A 26,789-nucleotide genomic window follows, 5' to 3' on the forward strand; every position below is an offset into this window, starting at 1 on the left:
CTTTTTTGAATATGTTAATGTATATTTTCAATTTTTTAAATATTTTTGTGTGTTTTTTCTGTATTTAATTTTATAAAGGTGCTTGTAAAAAGAAAACCGCAAATTGAAGTTTCCTTAATTTAAAGATGCCAGGTGTTGAAAATAAAGTCACAAAGAGTGAGTGCACGACGTTACTGGTTAGACAAAGACGCTAAATGCCAGCTGTACGCGTTTTTTGAGCTATTGCGCATGCTTCGATAAATAGGGTTCTCATTCAAGTAGCTGAGCTAAGGTTTATATTGATTATAAATCCTAACTATACTCTTTTGTTGCTCGTAATACGTATTGCTTTTATTGTTGTTGTTTAATAAATATTATTATTGTTTATGTGCGATGATAGTGAAAGCAGCGAGGAATCTAACTTTGAATAAATGACAAGGAATGAGATTTCATAATTTATTAAAAAAATTAACCTATTTTTTCTTTCTGATACTTCTGTTTTATCTGTACAAAATGTTGATTATTCTGTAACTTATTATTAAAACTCTACAATCATCTGATATTGAGTGTCAATAATTTGTCATTTGTGACTGCAGTAAAAATATAAATAAAATCTTAGAGCTTAAACAAAACTTATATATTAAAATTTTCTTTCAGATGAATGATCAAGATTTTATTTTTGATAAGTATGCTCTTGTGATTTCTTTTAATGAATTAGATTTTTTACTTTAAAATAAAAGTTTTGTTACTTAATATGGTTTTGGAAATTACTAAACAAAACTTCATAAAATCCAATTTTTTTCTGATTATGTATCTAACTTTATTATTATGATTATTTAATTATTTAATATTATTTTTTTAATGTTATTAATATTTTATCTAATTATTTTTTTCAGAGCATTTAATTAGAGTCGTTTTGACTATTTAGACCGCTAGTTGAGAACCCTATTTATCGAGGCATGCGCAATAGCTCAAAAAACGCGTACAGCTGGCATTTAGCGTCATTGTCTAACCAGAAACGTCGTGCACTCACTCTTTGTCACTTTATTTCCAATACCTGGCATCTTTAAATTAAGGAAACTTCAATTTGCGGTTTTCTTTTTACAATCACCTTTATAAAATTACATACAGAAAAAATTAGCTTTAATTTGGTGTAAATGAAATTAATATACATAATGAACGAGAAGTTTTTACAAAATCATACCTGTTTACACCTGGCTGCGTAGAGGTTGCGGCTAAGCAGTCAGCAGCAACTGTGACTTTTCAAATCTTTCAAATACACTGTTTTAAAGTGCTATAGGTTGAATTTCCATAAGATGTAAACAAAATGTATTAATAAAATTCAATTAATTAATTACTCGTGGGTAATTTTTAATTGGCACCTTATGAAAAATACATTCTCCTACTTGTAAAAATACCTCCAAATCAGATTTTGATTGTGTACATTCTTCATGTCATAATTTTGCAGGGGGATCTTAGACTAACCAAGGTAGGTGGAATAAAAATATGATGGCTCACTCCTACTGGAATCTCAAGAGGGATTGCAAAGACACCCAGGAGATGTGCAGGAAATAAAAAAAACGAAAGTTCAAAAGCTAAAATAAGTACTTTTTATCTTATCTAATTTCACATACTTCAAAATTCCTTCATGAGTTTTTTCAAAAATTAATTAAAAATTCATCCTTTGTCAACTATTCATTCTCATTCATACATCCCTGAACACGTAAACTAATATTGACAACTAAATTTATATTGTTGATGTGTGAAAAAACGTGATGTAAAATACATATCATAGTTGAGTGAAATTTGATTATGAAATTGTACAAAATCTAGATCTGATAAAGAAAAACATAAAGCAGATAAAAATTCAGCATAAATAATATTTTAGAAACAACTACTTTCATTGAATCATCCGTACAAAATGGCTATTTCAAACACATAAGACCATGGGTCAGAATGATCTATAAATTTAAATAGGATCTTATGACAAGTGACATCTGTTTGAAGGTATTGAAAAACGTTATCCATTGATACCTGATCGTATTCGTGTTTATTCATACTAAATGTTTATTGATACTAATTACACTTTGATGAATCTGATATAATAAAGGCTCCATTTATTTCTCCACAGAGAAATATCCAATTATAAAACTCTTTTCATAGTTTTTCATATGCGTCTTCGGGAAATAGCACTAAATTTTACAATAATATCTTGTTTTTAAAAGTCCGTGAGCCATGACATTGCGGACTATTTCTGATCAGTGTGGAGGTGGTTGATATCTTCTAAATTTTGTAATTATTTTTATACCCTTTTTGCATAATTATTCAGATGTAACCATCAAAACAATAGTAATGCAACAAAACTGTCCAATAATGACGTGCGACTGCAGTTGTCCCGAACGACGCGGAGCGGAGTTCGGGCAAGCGGTCAAGTGCGGGAAAGACACTTTACGCATGAGTTAGGAACATTATTTTTTCTACGACCGTATATACAAAAAAGTATACCAACCCGTTTTTCAAAAATTATTTTATTCCAACAAACATAATAATATACAAAACTTTAACTAAAAACTACTAATTATTATAAATATTAATATTGAAAACACAATTTTTTGTATTCTGTGGACTAGTAAGAATTGCCGGTCCAGTGGAGTTATTTGGTTTCAACTGGAAGGTAGATGAGGACGATGAGGATGGCATCGGTTGCAGGTCGCATAAAGATGACGATGACGGCAACGGTTTTAAGTCATTTGGCAGGTAACAGCTCGGAATTAGTTTCATTTGCAGCCTTCAAAATGGCTTCGGGAAGTTCTTCGTCGGATGAAAACATTAATATTATTGTATCGGATTCGGTTTAATGTGGTTTAATTTAGAAGAAGATTCCACATATTCGGTTTAAATTTTATTTGATGGACTATTTCGTAAATATTTATTTACCTGTAGTAACAATAGTTATAATCTCAGGAGTAAAAAACTATCTAATAAGGTCAAAATTTTCAAAACTAAAATGCGTGCGGGAAAGTGGGTTAAAACGCACGGTCGTAGAAAAATGAAATATCAGTTGATATATGTGGTGTAGCTGTTCTTAGACTTCTTAGTAGCAGTGCAAGAGAACTAGATCACCCAGTTCACTGTACTGCTTGCACTAGGTCTAGAGGCAGATCAGCCAGCGCAGTGCAATAAGTGTAATCTGGAAACGGTGGCACTACATCTTCGTCATCGGACGAATGTAAAATATCAAAAAGTACTAAATAGTTTTCCATTATTGTTAATATTACAAGGCCTGAATCACACCAAATAACCTCAAATACAACAATCAACAAATGCTCCATTGCTCTCTGCATTATATCGTTCTTTGTATCCGATTGAACTAATTCTATACAGTCATGAACTAGCTTTCACTGGTCCAGTTCAGTACAGTTCCAGTGCAAACCTAGGGCAAACGTCATATTCTGTTACCAACTGGCTTCAATCATCTACAACCAGTGGTAGAGTTTGTATACTCTTAATTTTTTTTCAAAATTTTTTGTTTAAAAATGAATAATTTTGTAAAAAGATAGGTAAATATATTGCTATAAAAATAATCACAGAAATTATTTTCTCCTAGGTTTTCAGCATGTCTATTATTTATGAATCAAAAATACATCACATATAAAAGATGATATTATTCACGTTTAAAGTTATTAGTATAATTTGTAAAAGAAAATATTAACTGCATGGAAAACAGTTTGATAAAACATATGTAATATTATTAACATTAATAAAATAAAATTTTGTTGATAATAATCACAAAATTAAACACACACTATATTAAAAATATTGGCTCCTACAAATGGTGGTAGTTCAAATTTGATCACAGATACTTAGCAAGCACATGATCCAATATTACGTGTCTATATTAGTCTTTCTTTGTCTAAGGTTGGCTCCATCAGCTTGGGCATATGGAACATCTTCATTGAAGGGAAGAGGAAACAGTCGCTGGTAATGTGTATCTTTCCCACATATATCAGCGACTAATAAACTTATGTTATTAAACCTTAATAAAAACAAACTTCTGATAGTCTGGTTTCAAGACAACTTCATCATGATTTTGGAGTGTCTATGTGTGACATAACCGCTAATTCTGATATTTCGCTATTGAAAAACATAATCGTAGTTTCGCAATTATCAGTTTGTACTGAAATAAATTGAAAACTGAAAAATTATTAACGAATTCTTTTCGTTTCCTATTTCTATGGTAACGATACAATCGCTACCATAGAAATGATAGAATAGCTTGACGTCTTTTTTGGTAGTTTTATCAATTTGTAAGTCAGCGTGATTGAAGTAAATAAATATTTGTATATATTAGAATTATAATGGCCGAAGATGAAGTGGAAGATGTGAAAGAGTTATCCGTTGAAGCTATTATTGGATTTGATGGTGAGGAAGTTTTTATTGTATGTTTTATTCAAATAAACATTATTATTAGGAGTGTAGAAATAATCTTACTTTTCCAAATTACTCTTTTTGAATCATTTGAATAACTTGAATTGCATGCTTGCACTGCACTGGCTGAACTGACTTTAGACAGTGCAAGCAGTATAGTAAACTGGGTGAATAGTTCTCTTGCACTGCTACTAAGAACAGCGACACTAGCGCGGGCTCTGCTACAAAGAACGCTTTAGTATACACTTCCTGAACTAGCTCTGCCAGTGCAGCTACCAAGAACAAACCTTTTGTTCACTAGTGACAGAATCGATTCCCAATTAGTTGATAACCATTTCAGAATCGTTGTGATATGCATCTGTAGAGGGTAAAGCTGAGAAGAACTAGGACATAACTCTGAAATTTGTCCGTCTGAAAGCGAAAAATAGTATAGTTCAATAATTTTCCACAGTGCGCTTGCAAGCAACAGAAATATGTTTCCTCTGTTTTTAATTTTGTCATATTCCAACAACTTACAATGCTTCATTACGAAACTTTGAATTTTGATACTGTGTATCACAATACTACGGACACATTTTACCCTCCATATATCCATCCAATACTCAACTTTTACTAAATAATCAGAACCGAACGAACCGCGAACCATATGAAAGTGGGCATGCGACCAGTTACTGAGCTGGTTCGGAATCAGGTCTACAATCAAAGCTCTCGATGTTATAATTAGGACCGTATTTTGATCTCGGGCCTGGCGTTTGAAGCAAGAAAAACGTTCCTAATAGGTGGTTCTTAAAGTTAACGACTTTTTTTTAAAAAAGCACATCATATTATAATTATATTATGAGATTAGAAAACTTAATATATTTAGTTTATCAATTTCTTTCTGTTTTGTTCTTCTCTTTATGTATCCGTACCAGTTAAACCCAGTTTAAATATTGGTTCCTGTTAAACCTTTCCTATAATTGTCTGTTATTTTCCTTAGTTGCTTCGTCTCTGCTACTATTATTCTATTCTGTTTTTTTGTTCATTACACAAGTTTCACTTCCATATATTAAGGTAGGTACTGCTATCAAATTGTTTACCTTTTATTTTTATGTATTCGCCTTTTTCTGGAGATTATCTTATTTAGAGCACACTATGCACATGTCTACTTTCTCTATTTTCTGCGCAAATGACTCAATGGTATTCAAATGTGATGACTATCTATTGTTTAATTTTTTTATTTTTTTCCATGTCCTCTTTTTTGATTTACTACCATCCTTTTGCATTTCTTGATACATATTTACTTTCATTCTCAGGTTTTCTATTGTCTACTTTTTCTTCCATTTTCTTAAATGTATTTGTTACGATTATTACATCGTCTGCTTATATCCTAATCCGTCTTTTTTCACCAGTTCTAGGTTTCTGTAGCCAATTATTATCTCCACTTTATAGTTCTTCTCTTTAATTTTTTCTATTATTCTGTCCATGATTAATATAAATAGAAGAGTACTAAATCTGTCTCCTTGTCTCGCCCTCATCTTTATCGTCAGCTTTGTCGATCTTTTTCCGTCTATTTGAACCTTCCCTCTTGTTCATCTTTATTTAACAGCAACTGAGTAAAGTAAGTTGGAATTTTTGGAACCTTTGGTGACATTCATACTGAACTGTGTAAACAATGTGTTTATCACTTTCTGACCCGGCTGTTTTGTTGTTGTCTGCCTTTTTTAAGGATTTGTTTATATCTTCTTTCGTGATTTCCTTTTCGCTCTCCATTATTATCCACCGTTTAGTTTTCTATACTATTATTTAGTTTAAAGTGTTAACACTTCTCTTTAAGGTGGGAACACTAATAGTCTTGTCACGCATCCAGATGGAAAACACATTGTATACGCCCTTGGAAACAAAGTGGCCATCATGGAATGGGCTACGAAGAAACAACAATTTTTGGTCGGTCATACAAATATTGTATCGTGTGTAGCATTATCTCGATCAGGAAAATTTATTGCCAGTGGACAAATTAATCATATTGGATTTAGGGTGAGTATTTAGCTCTAGGTAAGTATTGATTGAACACTTGTTAGATCCACGGTTACAGCTTCTTTAAGTTACTACTACAATGAATTCATTGAGGGTAAGGCTTTATCGTGAGGAATAAAAAAATTATTGGAATATATTTTTGCCGAAAACTCTTGAATTGTCAATGAGGAATGGGTCTTTATGCATGTTCTGGAGTGAGTAATTGTTTGGCTGGCTTTTGCCCTTGCACTGAATGGGCACAAAAAAACCTTGCAAATCGCATTTCTCTACATTTGATTTGTTCATGGGAGATCTTTTTGTACCCTATTTGTCCAAACCAATTATTTTGATACTTGATGTTATTGTTTATGATAAAACATATGTGGGAAGTAATTAATTGTTTTTATAATTTCAGGCAAAAATGATTGTATGGGACTTTGAAAAAAAGGAAATATTGTCTGAGCATGAACACCATAAGGTTCGAGTAGAAGCCCTTGTTTTCTCTAGTAACGATAAATATGTTATTAGTTTAGGTGGAAGAGATTGTGGATCGGCTGTTGTTTGGGATACAGAAGCTCATCAAGTTATTTGTGGCAACCAGGTATATTTAATCACTGTTCTGAATATTTTTAGAGAGAGTTAACTTTGAGTATCGCGGACATATCTTATATAACACATTTATCAAGAATTCTCTGGTTTAGTATTCAATAAACAAGTCTTTTAGCCAAATTTCGTCTCCATCGAAAGATTTTCTTCGACAGGGATCAGTCAAACGCTTTCCATTATACATTTTCCTTTGGTATTAAAATAGGCTTGATTGATGACTGAAATTAACCAGTTGACTTGGTGAACTTCTGGATATGTTTCTGTGTACGAAAAAAAGACCAAATACCTGATAAGCATAATAATAAAAATAAAATGAACCACTTATGGGAGAATATGAGAGGGAAGTATTGTTCTGGTAGGCTCTAATCTTCAGTTACTGTTGAAAACGTATGATCGAAGAATATTCAAGATGAATCTATCAAGCGATTAAGGCAAGTAGCTCTTTGTGTGGATATGCAACAGTAAAATCAACGTTATAGTCACATTCATGTAAAATAAACAACAAGAGAGCTGAAGGAACTACTACTGAAACATAAAAATCAATATATTTAAAACTATCCGAAGAAATTAACACCAACAGTAGACACAAGGACAGATATGGGAAAACCTCACAACATAATCCCACAATCAAGGATAGCCAGAATAAATTGACAAGAAATAAAAAAGATGGCAAATTATTTAGTAACTCAGCTGCAACAAGTGTTCCAACCCTACTCGCGAGATAAGCCAAACGAAGAAGAAAGTGAAAGAAGACAATATTTAGATGCACCATATCAAATGGATCTTCAGCATTTCAAAATAAAAACATCAGAGGCGAAAGAAACAATTGACATTAGAGAGGCACTCAGTTTTGACTGCCAAGTACGTTTAATGATTTCCAAAGAGCTGAGTGAGTAAAAATCGCGTGGAAAACGTTAAAAATATTGTGTTGTGCATCGTATTCTTTATAATATATGTATGTGTATCTATATTCATCAATATCCATAAGGGTAAAAATGCAAAGGTCTGTTAAAAATGTTTGTACGCAGTTTTTTTTTCTTATTACAAGATTACCGAAAGTAATTTAGCTTGAAGATCAATCTACAGGTAGAAAAAACTGGCTCAAAACAAAATATTTACCTTGAGCCAGTCAATATTCGTCGTGGTCGGCGTTTCTTGACGAAGGATGAGATAGATGAAGCAGCTTAACCATTTTTTGAGAGCATTGCAAATGATGATGAAATTTTAAAAAATATTATGGTACTTTTAGCGTTGATATATTAATTGTAGGTTGCCAAAGGAGTGGCTGGCGAAGTGTCTTTTGTTAATTCGATGACTACAAGAGCTCCATGTTTTCTTACTGTGGGAGATAATCATTTGGCTGTTTGGGTTATCAATCACAAAGCGAGGAGTATGGTCGAATTCAATCTGAAAATGACTAAACTTAAAAGATATATTTTATGTGCCGAAATAAACGAAAGAGATGAGGTACTTACAAACACATTTTTCTACTATATTTTTTTTAATTAATCTATATTTTTTGATATTTAATCTAATATATTCATAACTTAATACTTAAATTGATGATAGAGTGGTGTTTTCTTTGGAATCTCAAGTCGAATTCCGACGTTTATTTGGGTGTATCAATGCATAATCGTAAGGGTTGAAATGTTGTTAAAAATATGTAAAAATTATATTTTCCATGTTAATCGCTACCAATAATTGCTTTGAGTGAATTTTGATATATGTTCTTTTTATTCAAATAAAATGAAATGAAATGTTCCATATTTTGTCCACTTTCTTCCCACTTCTCTAATTGTTTTGAAACGACTTTAATTGCAAGTTTTTTTTAACATGAATGGTTTAAAGAAAGAAATATTTCTTATGTACGGTCTAAATTTAGGTTATTTTCTTCCTCATTTAATCTAGTTGTGAAATAAATAATATAATCGTCTACCTTCAATGGTCGCCAGAGAGCCGTCATACCCAATAAATAGTTAATAACAAGAAATACTCAACTCAAAAATTAAATACAAAAATTGCAAATTAAACTAAGATCCTAAGTACAAATAATAATAATTACAGCATGTAACACTGCAAACCGCCATTATCAACAGTCGAAAATACAATAAATTTTATTTAATACAAATAATGAGACAGCTTATTTCAAATAATTACCGGGCTCGTTTGAACTGAACACTTCTCTGGACAAACTTGGATTTCTTACCACTCGGCAGCCGCATGTTGCTTTCTTTGATTTACATGAATATGGAAGTTGTTTCATTACCATGTAAGAATAAATGCTCAATAAGTCTTTAACATAAGGTATAGAATAGGAATAATCATTTCTTCGCAGCAGTTGCAGCACTAATTTATCAAAATAATATAAAGTATTCGAAAACTATATTTCCAAACTAAAATATATTCGACGATGAAATTAGCAAATCTATTCAACTAAAAAATACCTAAATACATTAAGTTGGAATTTCTGGAACCGTTGGCGATATTCATACTGACTACATTGTTTACACCACCACTACACCAACACTCGCAATTACACTGTTTGACGTGCGTTTCGATGACCAAGTTATCGTCTTCAGAGACATTCAGTATACCTAAATCCATGTTACCTTTATTATATGAAATTTTTAGGTTTGCTTCTGTGGTACTACTACTGGAGATGTATTAAAAGTTAGATTATATTTCCACAATGATGTAGACATACTAGAACCGACTAAACAACCATCTATTATTGGATGTTTTGCGAAAATATCAAAAAAGAAATTGCCACGTGGAGTAGTGGATTTATACCAAAATGGTAAGGATAGTTGTGAATGTGGATGTTCGAATTTCTCTCTCAATCAAAAATTTCCATTCAAGTTGTAATTAAAAGTTTTCTTTATTTTCAGGTATTAGAGCTATTAAATTACTTGTTGGTGGTAAATTAGTTATTGGAGATGGAGACGGAAATATTGAATTGGTTGAAGAGTGTATTAAACCCAATCATAAATTCGATGTAAATATCAAAATGCCATCGATACCGGCTTTAAAAGTTCACAAAGCTACTCACGTTAACTCTGCAGTATCAGCGATTCAGTTAATGGACGAAGAAAATATTTTGGTTGGCACTCATAATTCTGAAATTTTTACCATCAACCTTACAGAATTTAAAGCCAGATTGGTTGTAACCTGCCATACTTCCACTATACACGATATAGCCTTCCCACAGTAAGCATTATCAAGCAGTACTATCATTTAGTTTTTACTAGGGTGATTCGATAAGTACTTACCTTAAGAAGAAAAATTATTTTTCGATACACTTGAACCAGCGATGTTCCAACTTCTTTAGCCCGTTAGAAAAATACGTTATCTTTAGGTTTGCAAAGTATAAGTAAGTACTGACAAGCAAAAGACTTTTCTAACGTTTGTAATGAAAAGAAGTCGCACGACACCAAATCTCAAAAATTCGGTGCCTAATTCGACGAATTCAGGTAGAGGAACAGCAATGGTGTGACCCGGTGCGTTATCATAGTGGAATAGCATTTTTTTCGCTTTTTTATTTTAATTTCGTGTCGAATAATCATTCTAATAATTCGAAATTCCAGTTGAAACCTCGTGAATTCCAGGACAGCATTCGACTTGTTTGGAGCACGTTCGTCGGGCGAAATCCATTGTTCTGGTCTCTGGTATGTACCAGTGGATCCATATTTCGCCGGCTTTCACAAAACAATCCATAAATTTATTCGGATTGCGTTCAAACCTTATCAAATACTGCTCTCAAGAGGTCCCACGGTTGAGCTTGTTGTCCGGAATGAACAAACGTTTCAAATATTGCGCCGACAGCTTTCTCATGAACAAAATTCCTTGTTGATGCGATCTTTTGAAATGCGTACTATCTGTTAAAGTCACTAAATCATTCACAACTAAAACCGACAATCAGGATTTGATGCTGCTATACTATATGTCCGAGATAATTGTCTAATAGATTGTCGGTTGTCCATTTGTAAATGACCCAATACCGTCACTTTAACAACTACAGAATGATCCAAGGGATGTTTTGAGATGCTTATAGTCTGCCGATGTTACTTCAAGGTAGTTGCCAATGGAGAAGAGTCACTACTCTATATTCTGCTAGCTCTTGGTGTTAGTACTTCGAATCTACCATGTTTTCCCTCATTACTATTACCTTGTGTAGCTTCTGGAATTGTTCATTTCCGAGGAGAAAATAACGGATAATGTTATGAATTCACTGTTAAGTAGTTCATTATACTTCGATAGTTTGATGAATTTAAACAATTTAACAATTATATTTAAAGATAAGCTTAAATTATATCGACAGTGTACGATTATTACGTGCTTGTGTGTTTACATTGTTGCTTGGAAATTTACACAATTTTTGATGATTCCTTCATCGGGAAATTTTATTGTAACGATCTATCCATCATTTGGTACTAAGAATTTTACCAATCTTTATCAATATATAAACCCGTTAAATCCATAATTGTTTTCAATATCATAGTTTGTCTAATAGCTTACAGGATGCATTACACATTTCGTTTTATCTCTGCGTTTTATCAAACACATAATTTGACAAAAATACAGAATAAACATTATCTCGATTTTAACTTAATGTATATTTTCGAAAACAATTTTTTTTTAGAAATTATTCCGAAGTTTTTGCTACGGCAGGAAGCCATGACATCCGCGTTTGGTCTATGAGGACAATGCAAGAGTTTCTACGTATCAGAGTACAAAATTTTACGTGTTCTAGCGTCGTGTTTTCGTACGATGGAAAATCTATTTTATCAGGTTGGAGTGATGGTATTATCCGCTCATTTACCCCGCTAACTGGAAGACTGATTTTTGCCATCTTAAACGCCCACAACAAAGGTGTATCAGCGCTGACTACGACGTCGCATGGAAAAACGTTGATTAGCGGTGGTTGCGAAGGACAAGTTCGGTGAGTTTAAAAAATGTGCTTTTTCAGATACAAAATTCAAAAGGGTTTATATCAAACCAACTTTTATGAAGCCTGTCACCACCATGGACAATTGGGAACCCCACTATTACTAACTTTGTAATGACCACAAACATTCTACTTCAAAGTTCTATCCAGTTTTCAGTCAGACTGTCTCAAATACAACCAGTTCAAAAACGAAGCTTACACTTTTTGTATACAGAGTATATATATATATATACATATATATATATATATATATATATATATATATATATATATATATATACAGTGTTGTAACTAAAAACTAAAACTTGACTCCCTACATCCGAAACTCAGAAGATTCTGCAAATTATATGAAACGGGTAATTTCACCAAATTGTTAGGAATGATTTTCAAAGATCTTCATACAATCACCCAACCTATTTTCAAAGGCTCTCCTTACATTTTCAAATACCTATGTTGTCAATAATCGGTAATCTGTCTCAATTTTCTGCAGGCGGCGTCACGTATATTTGTGATTTGAGGTGTCCCTTAAGAAGGAGTCCCAAGATGGTTACTTGTCCAGCCACTCTATTTTACAACCGATGCTACTAAATTACTCGTATTCACAAAATAAAGCGGACAATAAGGATTATCTCTGTATAATTCATGTACTAAATATATCATATTTTCGAGCTTATTGTTTAATAGTCTGTCGATCGTAAATGATCCTATACTGTATATGATCCAGTCCCGCTACTTCAACAGCTTCATTGGACGTTGTACCTACTTCAAGCTTCATTGCATCTATAGTTCCAAACTTATCTATGAATTGCTTAGTGTATTGGTGACCTCAATTTTCCCGATGGTTAGTATTAAACCTTTTTATCGTAGCCTTTGAACACTGATTTTCGCAACCGTGTTCCCAAATTGGAAGTAAATTGAAATCATACCATATCAAAAAGTGTTTTTTGTGTTATCACTGATATTAAACAAATGAATTAGTTTAACCAAAGTATCTTGAAATTAAAAAATTGCCACGGCGGTTTAACCTATCAAAAGATGAGTCATTCAACCACTCAAGTATTTGGAAAAATTAGGGCGGCCGGAATTTTTTATTTTTTTACCATTTACTTCCCAATAAGATTCAAACTTTTTACATTTTAATGAAACTCTTGGTTCAAGAGTAGGTCAAGTTTTTATTACAACACCATCTTTATAGATAAAGTATTTGCAAATTTACAATCAAGCATAAAAAAGTATGAAAAACTTATATAGTTCCACAGGGGACCTAAGATTTATGCTTGTGGTACTCCACATGTGATATTCCCGCCCAATAAAGAGCTCTCTATTATGAAGATAGCTTTTTACCAAACGTTCTAAATATGGTGATAATCTCTTATCTCGAAACGCATGTAGAACCCACAGCCATGAAACTGAATCAAATGTTTACCTTAAGTGTTATCAAGAGACAGAGCTTCTGATTATTATATGCGAAGCTTTTAGCAGTCTTTGCCCTACTTATAACCAGGTTTACCGCATCGATAGTTGATTTTCCCTCGGTAAAACCAAACTGTATTATATCTATAGTTATAATAATGCATAAATAACATGTTACATACTTCTGTATTTTCACTATTGTATTTTGTGGAATTTTTTATGCAAATGCAGACTTCTCACTTTTCAGAATTGTTTCCTAACAATAATTTTTTGCAATTATATCAAATTTTAAATTACACCACTTAGACTTCAGATTGAGTTGATTGTCGAAGCTAATTCATCAATTTAGAGCGCGTACTACTTTTTCAGCCGAAAATTGTGTCTTCACCTCTTTTGTATCCACATAATAAACATCATTTTTAAGGTTATGGGAAATCTCACCGTTTAAGCAACAATTAACTTGTACGTTGAAAGAACATAAAGGTCCTGTATCGGCTATTGATGTGAACAAGTTTGATAATGAAGCTGCCAGTGCCAGTACAGACGGTACAGTTATTATATGGGATTTACAAAGACAACGTAGAAGACAAATCTTATTTGCCAATACTCTGTTTATGTGTGTTAAGTATTTTCCAAGCGGAGTACAAATATTGACAGGTAAAAATGACAACACATTTTGACTTGTTTATGTACTCCCTAACAAACATTTATACATGTGGTAGCCTATTTTCCTTAAACCTAAAAGTTTTAGCAGGAATACTCCTTTACGAAGCATTTTTTTCTTGAACTAAATAATTTTCTTCAACTGCCCTTTAATATTATCACTTAACATTTAATATCTTGTTTAAAATTTAATTGAAATGTCGAGTAGAAAGTGCATAAAAAGTCCGGATCGTCTTTGTTATGTAGTAGATAGTGTATATTTTACAAGAAGTGCAGACCTATCGTGAATAATTTAAAAAGTGGGCATCTTCATTGTTTTGGATTTCCTAGTGCGAACCACGCTAAAAAGTGTGTTTTGTGAAAGCTGTAGAGTCAGAGTACAGTAAGTACTTTCCACTTGGTTAATCAATGTTATGGAGGGCACCTTACAAAGTGCGTATTTGCGTAACAATTTCATCAGTCATCAGTTTTTTAATGAGTTTATAAGGAATATTTGTGTATAAAGAATATTTAGCAAATTCTCTTATTATCTGCAAGTCAGCAGGGGCAGACAGTATCATTATTTAAGAAAAGAAGAAGAAAAACATTATTTCACTCCACTGACACATTAAACTGGGACTGAACAGGAATGGTGATTCATTTAGGTATTGGCAAACATTACAGAAGGAAAACTAAATGAGATAGATATTGAGGCTGACTTATTAATACTTTTGAATAGATAGAAGTGAATAAATCATTGAAGATTAATCTCTAACATTCACATTTGAATTTTTTACCTAACAATTTAGGAAGTATGAGTAATAAGCGTTTTTATCAAGATTTAAAAATTTGTGAAGAACGTCATTGGAGATTTTGAAATGGAAATAAATGTATTAGGGGATATAATAAGAGGAACTAACTCAAAAAACTAATTTTAATTTTTAATTATTTATTTCAAGTTAATCAAGTTTCACATATATATATATATATATATATATATATATATATATATATATATATATATATATATATATATATATATATATATATATTGTATGTACATATATACATATATATCTAGAACCTAGTTTAAGAATTGTGACATTAAAGGCCAATTCAAAATTTTGACTTTCTGTTTGCAGTTACCGTTGACGTTTGCTGTTAAAAAAAAAACAGAAAGCTATACACACGTCAAAAAGAATAAAAACATTTTTAGGTTAACTGCAGTAGCGTCAAGTGTATGAAAGGGGTCAATAGACGTCAAACGACAAATGTCATCTGCGAATGGCAACGGCTAACGGAAAGTGAAGTTTATGAATCGACCCTAAGTCTATAATATACTTGCGTTAACTTGCCAGTAATTGGAAATGTAATTGTCAATTACTTTGAATAATCATAAATTATTACAAAATAATAAGTATAAGTGAAAATAAATTTTAATTAATATCACCTCTGGTACTGTACAGATTTCGATAGCAATTCAATAACCGGTACTTAAATTCAAGTTGCTTTCCATACCAGAATTAGAAGAAGGTTCGTCGCAATTGTTATTTCATGTGTATTTTGAACCATAGGTTAGTATAGGTTGAACGTAAAATAACGGACTTTATTTATTTCAATTTCTTTGTCTCCAATACGGTGTTTTAAGTTTTAAGCGTATAAAAAAGGGTAGTCGGTTGTAATATAAATGTGAACTTTCATTAGACATAATCATAGCATTAGAACTGCATTTGTTAATTATAAATAAAAAATTTGATATATTTGTTCTATGTAAACAAGACAAATTACATTAGTTACGTTAGTTAATAATTTCTAATTGGCTGGCTCGAGGGCTGAAGGTAGCCTACCTCTCCACTAATTGAATAATGAATATTTCTAGGTGGATCGGATAGAAAACTTTCTTATTGGGAAGTATTAGATGGAAGTCTTGTAAGAGAATTGGAAGGATCTCCAACGGGTACCATAAATACGTTAGATATATCTCCGGATGGTGAATATTTCGTAAGCGGTGGTAATGATCAAATAATCAAACTTTGGACATATCAAGAAGGTACGTATCAGAAATTGCAGTATATGATCAACAATTATTTTGGAAGACACACGTTTTACCAAAAATTAACATGTCACAGGTTAGGATAAAAAGCAAGAACATAAATTTTGAATGAATAGGATTAAAGCAAACATTACATTGTATCAGAATTGATATTATATGATGGAAATTTTTTTCAAGCTACGATAGTTTTAAATTAGAAACGTATTGATTTTAAAGAACGTCTCAAGAACCAGAGTAAACTCACGTGGGTTGAAGCTGACTCACGGGCTGGTAGCCCACTGCTCCATTAATTGAATAATGGATATTTCTAGGTGGATAAAATAGATTTATAGTCATATTTATATTTCTACATGAATGTTGAGGCTTTATCACAACAGGAGTCTGTAGAGAATGATCTCGAATAGATCGTTATAGCTCTCCGTTGTTCATTAGACCATGCTTTCAATTTTTAAAAGAGAATGTAGGTGCTAGATTAGAACGAATAACGAAAAACCTTCGTATACGTCTGCAAGATATCTGATTATAGTGTTTTAGATTCTAAGACACGTTAAACTTTTTATAAAGAATAACTTCTTCCTAAAACTAATACACTCTTTTACTACAAAACATATTTTTTCAGGAATTACTACCCACATTGGCGTTGGCCATACCGGCGTAATAACAGCTTCATGTTTCAGCGCCGACGGAAAATACTTAGTTACATGTGACGCATCTGGATGTATATTTATATGGAATATGCCGCTAAAACTAGGAAAAGTTATTTCGGACGATAAAGTTTCAGTCACTAAAAAAATTACTACTCCCTCTAGACGATCAGTAAAAGGCGAAGAAGACATACGGGATCTTCCAAGTGTACGCAGCAGCAAGAGTAATGGATCGCATAGGGTTATATGTGAATGCGATAAGGAATCTAAGCCGAGTTCCAGATGTAGTGGAATTTCTTTGGTCAGCTGCAGATAATATTTTTTAGTACCTCTTTTGTATTCATTTCTATTTTCATCAAATATATTATACAATTTTTTTAAGAAAATCTTTGGCTTATTTAACTCCCGTCAAAATTAATATCTAAACATACCAATAGTTTGTGAAACTGTTGCAACTTGGAAAGTTCCTTTTCAAATGTATTGAGTGGCTATAAATTAAGAATTCGTTTCCAGTGTCTGTTTGTGTCTTATGCACTTTCGCAAACTGTAGTAAATATTCTACAGACAAAAAAATAATAAGAGAAGGTTTGAAAAGTATCGACATAAGGCTGATGGTTCAAGCAGTAATTTAACAGCAATTGCAGAAATTTAAGGATGCCGCGAATTTCAAATCGACAAACACATCAGGCAAATCATCCAGAAGATACTCCTCGCGAGCAGTAGTAGAAATTGTTGATTATACCGTACTTAGATTCACTAATAATGATTTAAAAGGTTTTTTCTCCGAAGCGGAGTTATGGTACAGTCAGTGGAAAAAGAAAAAAAGTTGAGGAATCGCGAGTCTTCTTTTCAGCTATAAAATAAGCACTACGAGCTACGAGTTTCACTCGGTCAAAAATTAAGGAAGAACAAATTGCTGACCTTTGCATGTTGAGTGTTCGTCAAAAAGGGTTATGGAATCAAGGAATAAATTTGAGAAAATAAAGGTTTATTTGGAATACCCGCAAGTCATTTTAACTTAACTTTATGTTAAGTTAAAATAAAATTCAGTACCTAACACATCACTCAATAAGTCGTGTGACTTACTTAAAAGACATTTTTTTTCCAAAAATCAACTTTATTTGATCTCCTTCAAGAGCAATACAATCATTCCAGCGCGTTTCTAACTTCTCGACGCCGTGCTTGTAGAAGTGGCAGTAATTGCTTCTTTATGTGAGTTGAATTTCTTACCGGCGAGTATTTTTTTGACATCAGCGACTTACCATACTGAATACTGAAGCCATAACCTTCCCAACTGACTATTGTGCCTTTGAACGCTTCCGACGTAGTCCACCAGCTGCAGTCCACTCAGATGATGATCGTTTTGATTTCGGAGTGAAGTGATGTTTCCATGTTTCATCTATTGTCACATATCGACGCAAAAAATCTAATTTATTACGTGTGAACATGGCCAAACACTCCCATGCGGCACCCACTTTAAAAAAAGCTTTCTCATGGCCATGGTCATGGTCATGGTGTCTGTACGACCACGTTTAAATTTAGCAAATCACAATCACAAATGATTCTTTTCGATGAAGCAGAGTCCGGATAACACTTTTGAAGTCATTAGTGAGTTTGTACACTAGCACTAGCACTGATAAATTAGCTCACAAAATTGTTGTAAAAATGACAAAAGTTGCTTCACTCAATTGGTTGTTACTTTTTTCTGACTAATCGAAATGTCAGGAAATTTTACACATAGTATTTTGTAAGTTGGTACTTCATAAACGTCATATAGATTTGACAATAGCAGCGCCATCTGTATGTCAGTCACGTGACTTATTGAGTGATAGTATACTATTTTTAAACGTTTTAAAATCTTATTATTCAATCAATTTTTTATTTCACTTTGCGTTAGATCCTGAATACGCCGCTGTTTACATTTATTTAACTAATTGTATGTGCTATAGTATACAAATTTGTCTAGGTATTTTGATTCTATATTTACAATAATTAAATTATAATAATAGTAACCCATTAGGTTAAGAATATCTTCAGTCATTCATTAATGTAGAAGAGCTAATTAGTGTGGTCTACTTATTTATATGTTATTAAAACTGTTCCTTTTTGTTATTTGTTCGCGCCACGAGAATCTCAAAGTATGGTTTTATATTTATTTAAACTTATACTCTTTATTCACTCTATTAAATATCTGTTTTTTCTCGCGTGGAAAAAATTGCAACAAATACGACCAATCATCATATTTTAAAGTTAGTACTTCTGCTACTGGAGTTAATGTTCTATAAGAGAAATTGTGGTATTCCTCGAGGTTCAATCCTTGAGACACGCCAAATATATCTTTAGTATGAAGTTCAATATGTTTTGTTTCTAAGTGATCTCCATGTTTTGAAATAACACTAACATCGCCTTTGCAGATAAAGTACATGGTGGAATTAACTTCACCTGTTTTAACAATGTAATCATCTTTGAAGTATATAGTTCGTTTTAATTTGGTGCAAATTTGTAACAAAAGACTTTGGTCTACATCCTGAAATTGAAAAAAATTGCAAACTAACTTTCGTGTTACTGATATTTATGTATTTAAAAACATATTTAACATTGCTAATACCTTGAATAGAAATGTTTCCCTCAATTGCCTACCATAAAGAGCACCGGTAAGGTCTTGTTGTAAAGGAAATGACAAATTCTCCAAAATTTTCCATTCAATGTACCCTTCGGAATAACTCCACAAATTTCTTAGGTATAAACATGTTTTTTTCAAAGGATAATCTGAAAATACATCGAATTGTTAGTTGCCGTATTGACGGATGAAAACTACGCCCAGAAGACATCGAAAGAGTTTATAATTCAATATAATTTTGGTCTGAAAGTTTTCATAGAGGGCTAGTAGGACATTGATATAATTCGAAACGTTAATATATGATCTTGGCGGTGCACCTCGACTGTCCTCTTTTCTAGAGATATAGAACTTGGACATAACTAATTTTATTAATTGATTTTTTATTGTTTATGTAAATATAGAAAACGGATCGAAATTACCTGAAACATCTTTATCTTTTAAGAAAGTTTTAAGTAAATTATATTTCGTATTAAATGTGAGAAGACTTCTTTCTGAAATATAAATCATCTTCAGAACTGTACCTGAAAATATTGCCCAAATTATTCATAAATAAAATAAACACACACAACCTAAATATTTGTTGACTCATATAGAAATATCATAATGGAAAAAACTAATAAATTAACAGTTTCAGAAGAAAGATAGTAACAGAAAAAATGAAATGATATAATGTAAAGGAAGTTGATTACAATACTAAATACTAAGTTGGAAGAAGAGAGAGTAGCGGGATTAAAAAAACCTAATAAAAACATAAAGAGGACAGAGTGGTGGACGGATGAGAAATGAAAGTTAATTAAAGATAAAAAGGAAAAAGAATTGAAATATTTAAATAGGTAGAATAAGGAAGATAATGAAAATATATGAATCAATATGAAAAGAAGTATCAATTGATGTGAAGGAAAACAAAAAACCTCTGAATCCAATGAATATAAAAGAAAAGTAAAAAACTATATTCACGGAGGAACATAATGTTATAGAAAGGTACTTCGAGGAGCTTACGAATGTGGAAATTGAGAAAGAGACTATAGAAAATGGCATTAACAAAATTTTAAGAAGATAAGGAAAAAAGTAGTAGGAGCAAGTAAATCATTAAAGCTAGGAAAAGAATCAGGAAGAGGCAATATAACTGCTAAAATGATGAAATCTATGGATGAAAAGAATCAAATGAATATACCACAACGATAGGTGTTAAACAAAAATGTTTACTAAGGCGACTACTTTCCCCAACAGTAATAAAATAACCAATAAAAAGTGCAAAAAGTAAGATAAAAAAGATAGTATAGGGGCTTGGATAATAGAACCAAAATATACAATTTATTGATGAAAAAAAAAACTAAGAGCTTGAAAATAGCAAAAGAAGGTGAAGTACATAATATTCAAAGACAGGGAAAATAAATTGCAAGTAATTTGAAATTTCTGGAATTTTTTGTGAATACACTGTTTACCTTCAGTCTCTGAAAACGATAACTTGGTTATCGAAGCGAGCGTCAGAAAGTGTATTTGTGAGTGTTGGTGTAGAGGTAATGTGAACAATATGACGGTTGTTGGACCCAAAAAATAAATGTGTGATTCTTATTGATTAACAAACACGTACCATTAGAAACGAGATGCTAAAATGTAACAAACCTTGCAACTATAATATTCGGTTGAGTTACTTCAAGGTACCTAATATTTTGTACAAATATCTAATTCAGCAAAATAAACGAGAAGAGACAGTTGTAAAAATATACTAATGATTTTGAAGATATGGTTTCATTAAGTTCCATCTGATTGGAGGCCTATCAACTTCAATCAACACAACAGTGTGTTCAGTTAAACCAAATTGAGCAAGTAAACAAATATGAGTACCCAGGAGTAATGAATAGTAGAAGGTGCTAGTAGTCTGAAGCAGGAAATAAAAGAAAAAGTGGGAAAAGTTGATTGATTATTTTATGTAGTAAATGGAAAAACAAATGATAAAAAATATGAAAATCGAAAGTTTTCATTTTGATGTTTCATTATAATATCACGAAATTATATTGTTTTCGGACAGTATAGTACAATATACAGCATTCTTTTGGACTCGACCTACACTTTATCGTTCTTGTTTTGGTACTGATTCATTTCGGTTCTAATGCGTATGTTAATCAAAGAGCGAATTGATAATTTATAGCCAGGTTCTATTTAAATTGAAGCTTGTGGATTAAAATTCAGTTGCATACATAGAAATTTTTTATATGCTGCAAACGTCTTTATAAATTGTATAAATGTTCTATTTCTCATTCATATTTTGACTTAAAAGAGCTTCTAATTTTGATAGGATTTTACAGTTCCTTAGAAAATTCAATAGCTATAACATTCAACACACGAACAAATTCATCAATCAAATAGTTATTTTGAAAATATTCATACGACTGAAATTATATCAAATTTGAAGAGGAAATTACTTACCTATAGCCAATGCTAATGCAATTTTCCCTATCAGTAAAGTTATCAAGGTGAAGACCATTTCCCAGTAAGTTACCGGACTTACATCTCCAATACCAGTTGTAGTGAGAATATTAAGTACATAGTAGTAAGATAATAGTAACTTATATTGTTCGAAGTTCTCTTGACTAAAACAAAAATATATACCTCTATGAATTAATAAAATGTTATATTTCCTTCTCCTCGAATCTTTTCTACTTAAAATAAGAATCCTCTATAACTGGAACAAATAATTTGTGCATCTCAGTAACTCAAAGTTGTAACAAAAAAGTTTCCCGATGTTATTGTCAATTGCATACACGTATATATCAGTAGCTATTAGCAAAACGAAAACTGAAAACGATAACATATAAGATAAAAGCGATCGAAGCTGTAAAATGTGATTCAAAAAGAAAAGACATTGCAGTCCAGTTTGGAATACATGAAAGTATATTATCCATCATATTTAAAAACGAAGCTGAATTATTGAAGAAGCAAGAATCGGGAGAAATTATTCTATGTAAAAGTCGAAGAATTGCTTAATTCTCTAATTTTGAACAATGTTTATTTACATGGTTTGAACAGTGGAGAAATAAAAACATCGATGCCAGCGACCCATACTAAAGGAAGAAGCTGATGAATCTGCAAGCAAAGTCACCGTGAATCCATAATTTTAAAGCTAGCAATGGTTGGTTGGAAAATTTCAAGAAACGAAATGATCCGGCCTTCAAAAAAGTTTGCGGTGAAAGTGCAGAAGTAAAGTCAATTGGAGAGTTTATTGAATGGATACGACCCCATTCATGGTTTTAACGTTTACGAAACGATTTTCAAATGGCTTCCTGACAAAACATAAATATTTAAATAATCGGACCTCTGTAAGTAAAAATATCAACCAATAACAAATCTTCAACTTAAACCCTTAGTAAGTAAAAAACTCTATAACTTAAAGTATTTAACGTTTCTCTTGGTCTTTATCTTACGTATCGAGCTGCGAAACAGAACCTTTTTATTTGGTTTAGCTTTGTAAATCATCAAAATGCAGGTATCGGAACGAAATAATATCGTAAACCATTATTTATGATCGTTTTTTTTGGCCAAGCAGTCTTTGTCGTTTGATCGGATGTGCCGAAATTTTGAACTCACATGCGAAGGCATTTAAGTATTAAGATTCGATTATAATTTGTATGATACTTACTTAAAATGTTTCAGCCATGAGTTATTACTGCATTTATTAAAGGGACAGGCCAACATAAACCATATACAAGCCAAATAGTGTACTAAAATACTGTAATGAATCAACAGATTTATTAAATACCAGCACGTTTTCCTTCTAAACTTTTTGAGATGCTAAAAATTGAGATATTATGTGAGTTTAAAATGAAGTCCGTTTATTCTGTTCGCAATATAATAAAAAATATTTTTATTACGTCTTGCGAGATTTTATCGAAGACACGCAGCATACAACAATACAAGTTATCCGGGCGGTACCAAGTAAAATATAAAATAAAGCAATAGTTACTAAGTGCTTAGTAGTGTTGTAACTAGTATGATATTACCCGTCTTCAGAAACAAGTTATCTAAAGCAAAAACGCTGAGAAACTTCTGGAGATATCCAGAGACAACATTGAACTGGTTGTCGATCTTCTAGTAGGTCATATGCTACTAAAGACAATAGGCGAACAAACCATATAGGCAGCAGATCATCTACTCTGCGAATATCCTGCTCATTTTATTAAAAGGATTAGATACTTCGAAGGTACTGAAACGTTGGGAAATGGGACATAAAAACCCCAGAAAATGGCCTCCTTCTAGGGGCTACTTATACTTGAAGCAGAACAATGACCTACAGAATCTCGTTGAAAAGAATTTTAAACAATATATAATCAAAGTATACTGCATTTGAGAGTTGTATTGGCTTTTCATCCCTTGTGGATGATTGCCACCCTTTTGGGTTATGTGGTTTCATTTTTTGCAGTGAATCACTGCACTTTGAGTTTTCTAGGCCTACTCTCCAGCCTGTTACAGCTTTTTGCTCGCTTCCATGATTATCCTATTCCACTTTTCTCTATCACGACTTTTCTCCAATTCCTCGCTGCAATATCCAGCGCGCTTTTGGTCGATTTCTTGGCCGTTCTATGGTTAGCTTCCACTCTTTTATCTTTATTATCAGTTCTTTCGGACCTCTTCTTTGTAAATGTCCAAATCATTTAAGCCTCTGGGTCTTTATCACTGCCACTGTCTTTACAGATTCCAATTTCTTCCTTAAGATATTTCTCACTATTATCCGAAGATCCTCCTCATCTTTTCACGACAGGCACATGGTTTCGGCTCCAAATGAAAGTATACATTATTATTGTATGTCAAAAATACGATTGGAAATATGTTCGACGAAAGTTATTCAAAATCTTTATAAATTTATGCTTTCTGTTAAATTTACTCTAATTTCCTATATGCATAATAATGCAAAAATGACCTATTTTGTCCAATAAGTGGTACACTTCTTACCGAATTTAAATATTTAGTGATATAATAAAACCGCAATAAATGGAAAAGCCTGAAGCAGCTGAAATAAAACAGCCTATCCTCTATTGGAAAAGTGAACCAAATTAACTCCACAGGTAGGTTGGGAACAATATCCCAGAACATATCCATTGGTTTGTTCAAATATTTCTGCCAAATTTTTGAGTTAGTCGATATTAGGTTTCCGTAATAGTTGATGTGAGCTTTATGAAGTTTTAGGAAAATTCGAAAAATAAATATTGGTTCCAAGCCCATGTAAATGTATCCTAAAGCCCCGTTATACTGTGTGGTGAATATGAAGGGGATGATATAAATATTTATTAAACTTGCAATAAAAGTGAGGAAATCCGTTACCTGAAATCAAGAAAATATATGTTATTATCAAGAAAAATATTTCTTTTACTAATAAAGTACGAATAAGGATCCAAAAATAACTGGAAGTGAGTGGAAATAAGAATAAGTCTCAGGGAGTAAGGAACATTGGGTATTGTAACTTTGCTATTTTCAGGCACATACCAGGCATGCCACCAATTGTATCTTTTTAACGAACACTGCTACGCAATCCTTTTTACACTTTCAAATAACAAATATTTAAATTCGGGGGACATTGGTTGATGATGGCTTCTTTCATTGAATTGAGCTCTCGATCCTAACCATAGTGAGTAGAAGAAAAAACGTAAATAGAATGTAGCCTTCGCAAAAGCTCCGCCTCCGTTAAGGTTATTCTAGTTATTATCGAGTCGTAGTAGTATATTTTAGTAGTTCAATCGTTATATTTTCATGAAATAGTGCAATGGAGATAATGTATAACTTTGAAAAATAATAAGATATTATATTGCTTGGTAAAGAGGTTGATATCTTGTACAGATCCTTGCAAAGGAACCTGAATCTATCTCTTTCACGGACTTATATTGCCTTAAAGACGAAATCAGGCAGTTTCATTGTTGTATTCAATTGTAAAGGCATGGTGTGATCAGATATAAACACAAGAGAATCAACAACTGAACAGATGGCAGCCATTCCGAAGAAACCTTCCCAAAATTCTTCCATTGATAGATTGTACGTTGGGATTATATTGATACCCAATGTGAAGCCAACTTTTCACTTTGTTTTTAATAAAGTTGTTAGCATATGAACCCGATTTCAGGACAAACTAGTTTTGCCTAGGAAAAGCTAGCATTAACTAGTATAGCCTAATCCAAACTAATTTGTATTAAACCCGATTGTATAAACCAGTTTAGCCTAGGCCAAACTAGTTGATCCTGATATTAAATACGCACACTCTATAATAAACTAGTACGGCCTAGTCTACACATGCTTCGTTGTTAAAATCTATTGATAATTAGTAATATAAACCATCATAATATAACAAATAATAAGTTTTTTTTAGTAGAGGCTATAATCATATCACAATTTTTATTTTTAAAGTTGTTATTTATTTTTTATAGTGTACTTTGGTGGCAAGTAGAATTGCAGAGTATCATTGCCTAACCTAACCTAACCTCATTGTTTGGCGTAGGCTGAACTGGTTGATCCTATCGTGTATAGGAAGATCTAGTTTACCCTAGGCAAAACTAGTTTATTCTGGTATCGGTCTTTGCCGGTAAAATATCTATACAATAAAGATAATCAATAAACATAAACAAATTGGCTTGTATCACATTTTTTTTAGATCAAAGTCAATTATATTATATAACATACTTTAAAAATTTTATGATCTGTTTGAATCGTGAATTTCATCCATTTAGTTGGAATAAGTAGTTGAAAAGCTGTGTACTTGGACAAAAACATGCTTGAAGGTCGTCTCATGGATGATTCTTCGTCAGATTCTAATTCATCGATGTCTTCTTTGGCAGCACCTGAATTAAATAAACAAATTTTCTATCTATCCATGAATTTAGTAGGATCGAAAGGATGAAAGCATATGGTTTGAGTGAACATAAGTCTAATAAATAGCTATTACTGTTAAAATTTCTCTCCTCACTGCCAACAAATAAATATAGTCGTTTCCCTAATTGATAACAGTGTAACAGAATGGAAGTGAATTATTTTGAAATTTAAGGTGCAACTCGGAAAAACCGCAATTGAAACTTGTTATTCATCGAACGAGTCTGTGACAGTGAACGTTGATAAGGGCTCGTATATTTGAGTGCCTTAAGGTGATCGAGAAGCTCTAGATGAAATCGTTCTGGTTCCTCTTCTATGTCAAAAACGAGTAAATACACCAAGAGAAGTATTCGGGTAATTGTAGGCACTATAGAAATTGATTAAGACAAATTTCTTTCACGTTTTCATATAGAAAAGTCCTAGCCCAAATTACTGTAGAGAATCTATAACTACTTCCGGTAGTCCACCGGCAATATAGGGTGAGGGATTTAAGGTTGAAGATTGCATTCTAGAATTATTGGAGGACAGCACGGACTTCTAGATGTAGATTATCAACAGAAGGCAGTTAATGAGTAAAATTATGATTCCATATTTGAAGAGCTGGTTTGATGA

General features: G+C 32.3%; 2 protein-coding genes across 2 annotated transcripts in view; one reads left to right on the forward strand and one right to left on the reverse strand.

Moving 5' to 3' along the window:
• Positions 1–1,497: 1,497 nt before the first annotated feature.
• Positions 1,498–17,091, forward strand: LOC130441281 (cilia- and flagella-associated protein 52). Its single transcript, XM_056774885.1, has 10 exons — positions 1,498–2,736; positions 6,224–6,423; positions 6,818–7,003; positions 8,278–8,475; positions 9,640–9,805; positions 9,897–10,215; positions 11,648–11,947; positions 13,791–14,023; positions 15,888–16,058; positions 16,681–17,091. The coding sequence occupies exons 1-10, from the start codon at positions 2,658–2,660 to the stop codon at positions 17,019–17,021; spliced, it is 2,193 nt and encodes a 730-aa protein (XP_056630863.1). The 5' UTR covers positions 1,498–2,657; the 3' UTR covers positions 17,022–17,091.
• Positions 17,092–18,857: 1,766 nt separating this feature from the next.
• Positions 18,858–26,789, reverse strand: part of LOC130441699 (uncharacterized) — a 32,194-nt gene continuing 24,262 nt past the window's right edge. Inside the window, exons 9-14 of the mRNA XM_056775482.1 lie at positions 25,992–26,149; positions 24,276–24,644; positions 22,966–23,117; positions 21,756–21,919; positions 19,314–19,474; positions 18,858–19,232 (exon numbers count right to left, since the gene is read on the reverse strand). Coding sequence (XP_056631460.1) covers positions 18,858–19,232; positions 19,314–19,474; positions 21,756–21,919; positions 22,966–23,117; positions 24,276–24,644; positions 25,992–26,149 — 1,379 coding nt within the window. The remainder of the gene's footprint in view (positions 19,233–19,313; positions 19,475–21,755; positions 21,920–22,965; positions 23,118–24,275; positions 24,645–25,991; positions 26,150–26,789) is intronic.

The sequence above is a fragment of the Diorhabda sublineata genome, chromosome 3, assembly GCF_026230105.1.
Source record: "Diorhabda sublineata isolate icDioSubl1.1 chromosome 3, icDioSubl1.1, whole genome shotgun sequence".
NCBI classification, from domain to species: domain Eukaryota; kingdom Metazoa; phylum Arthropoda; class Insecta; order Coleoptera; family Chrysomelidae; genus Diorhabda; species Diorhabda sublineata.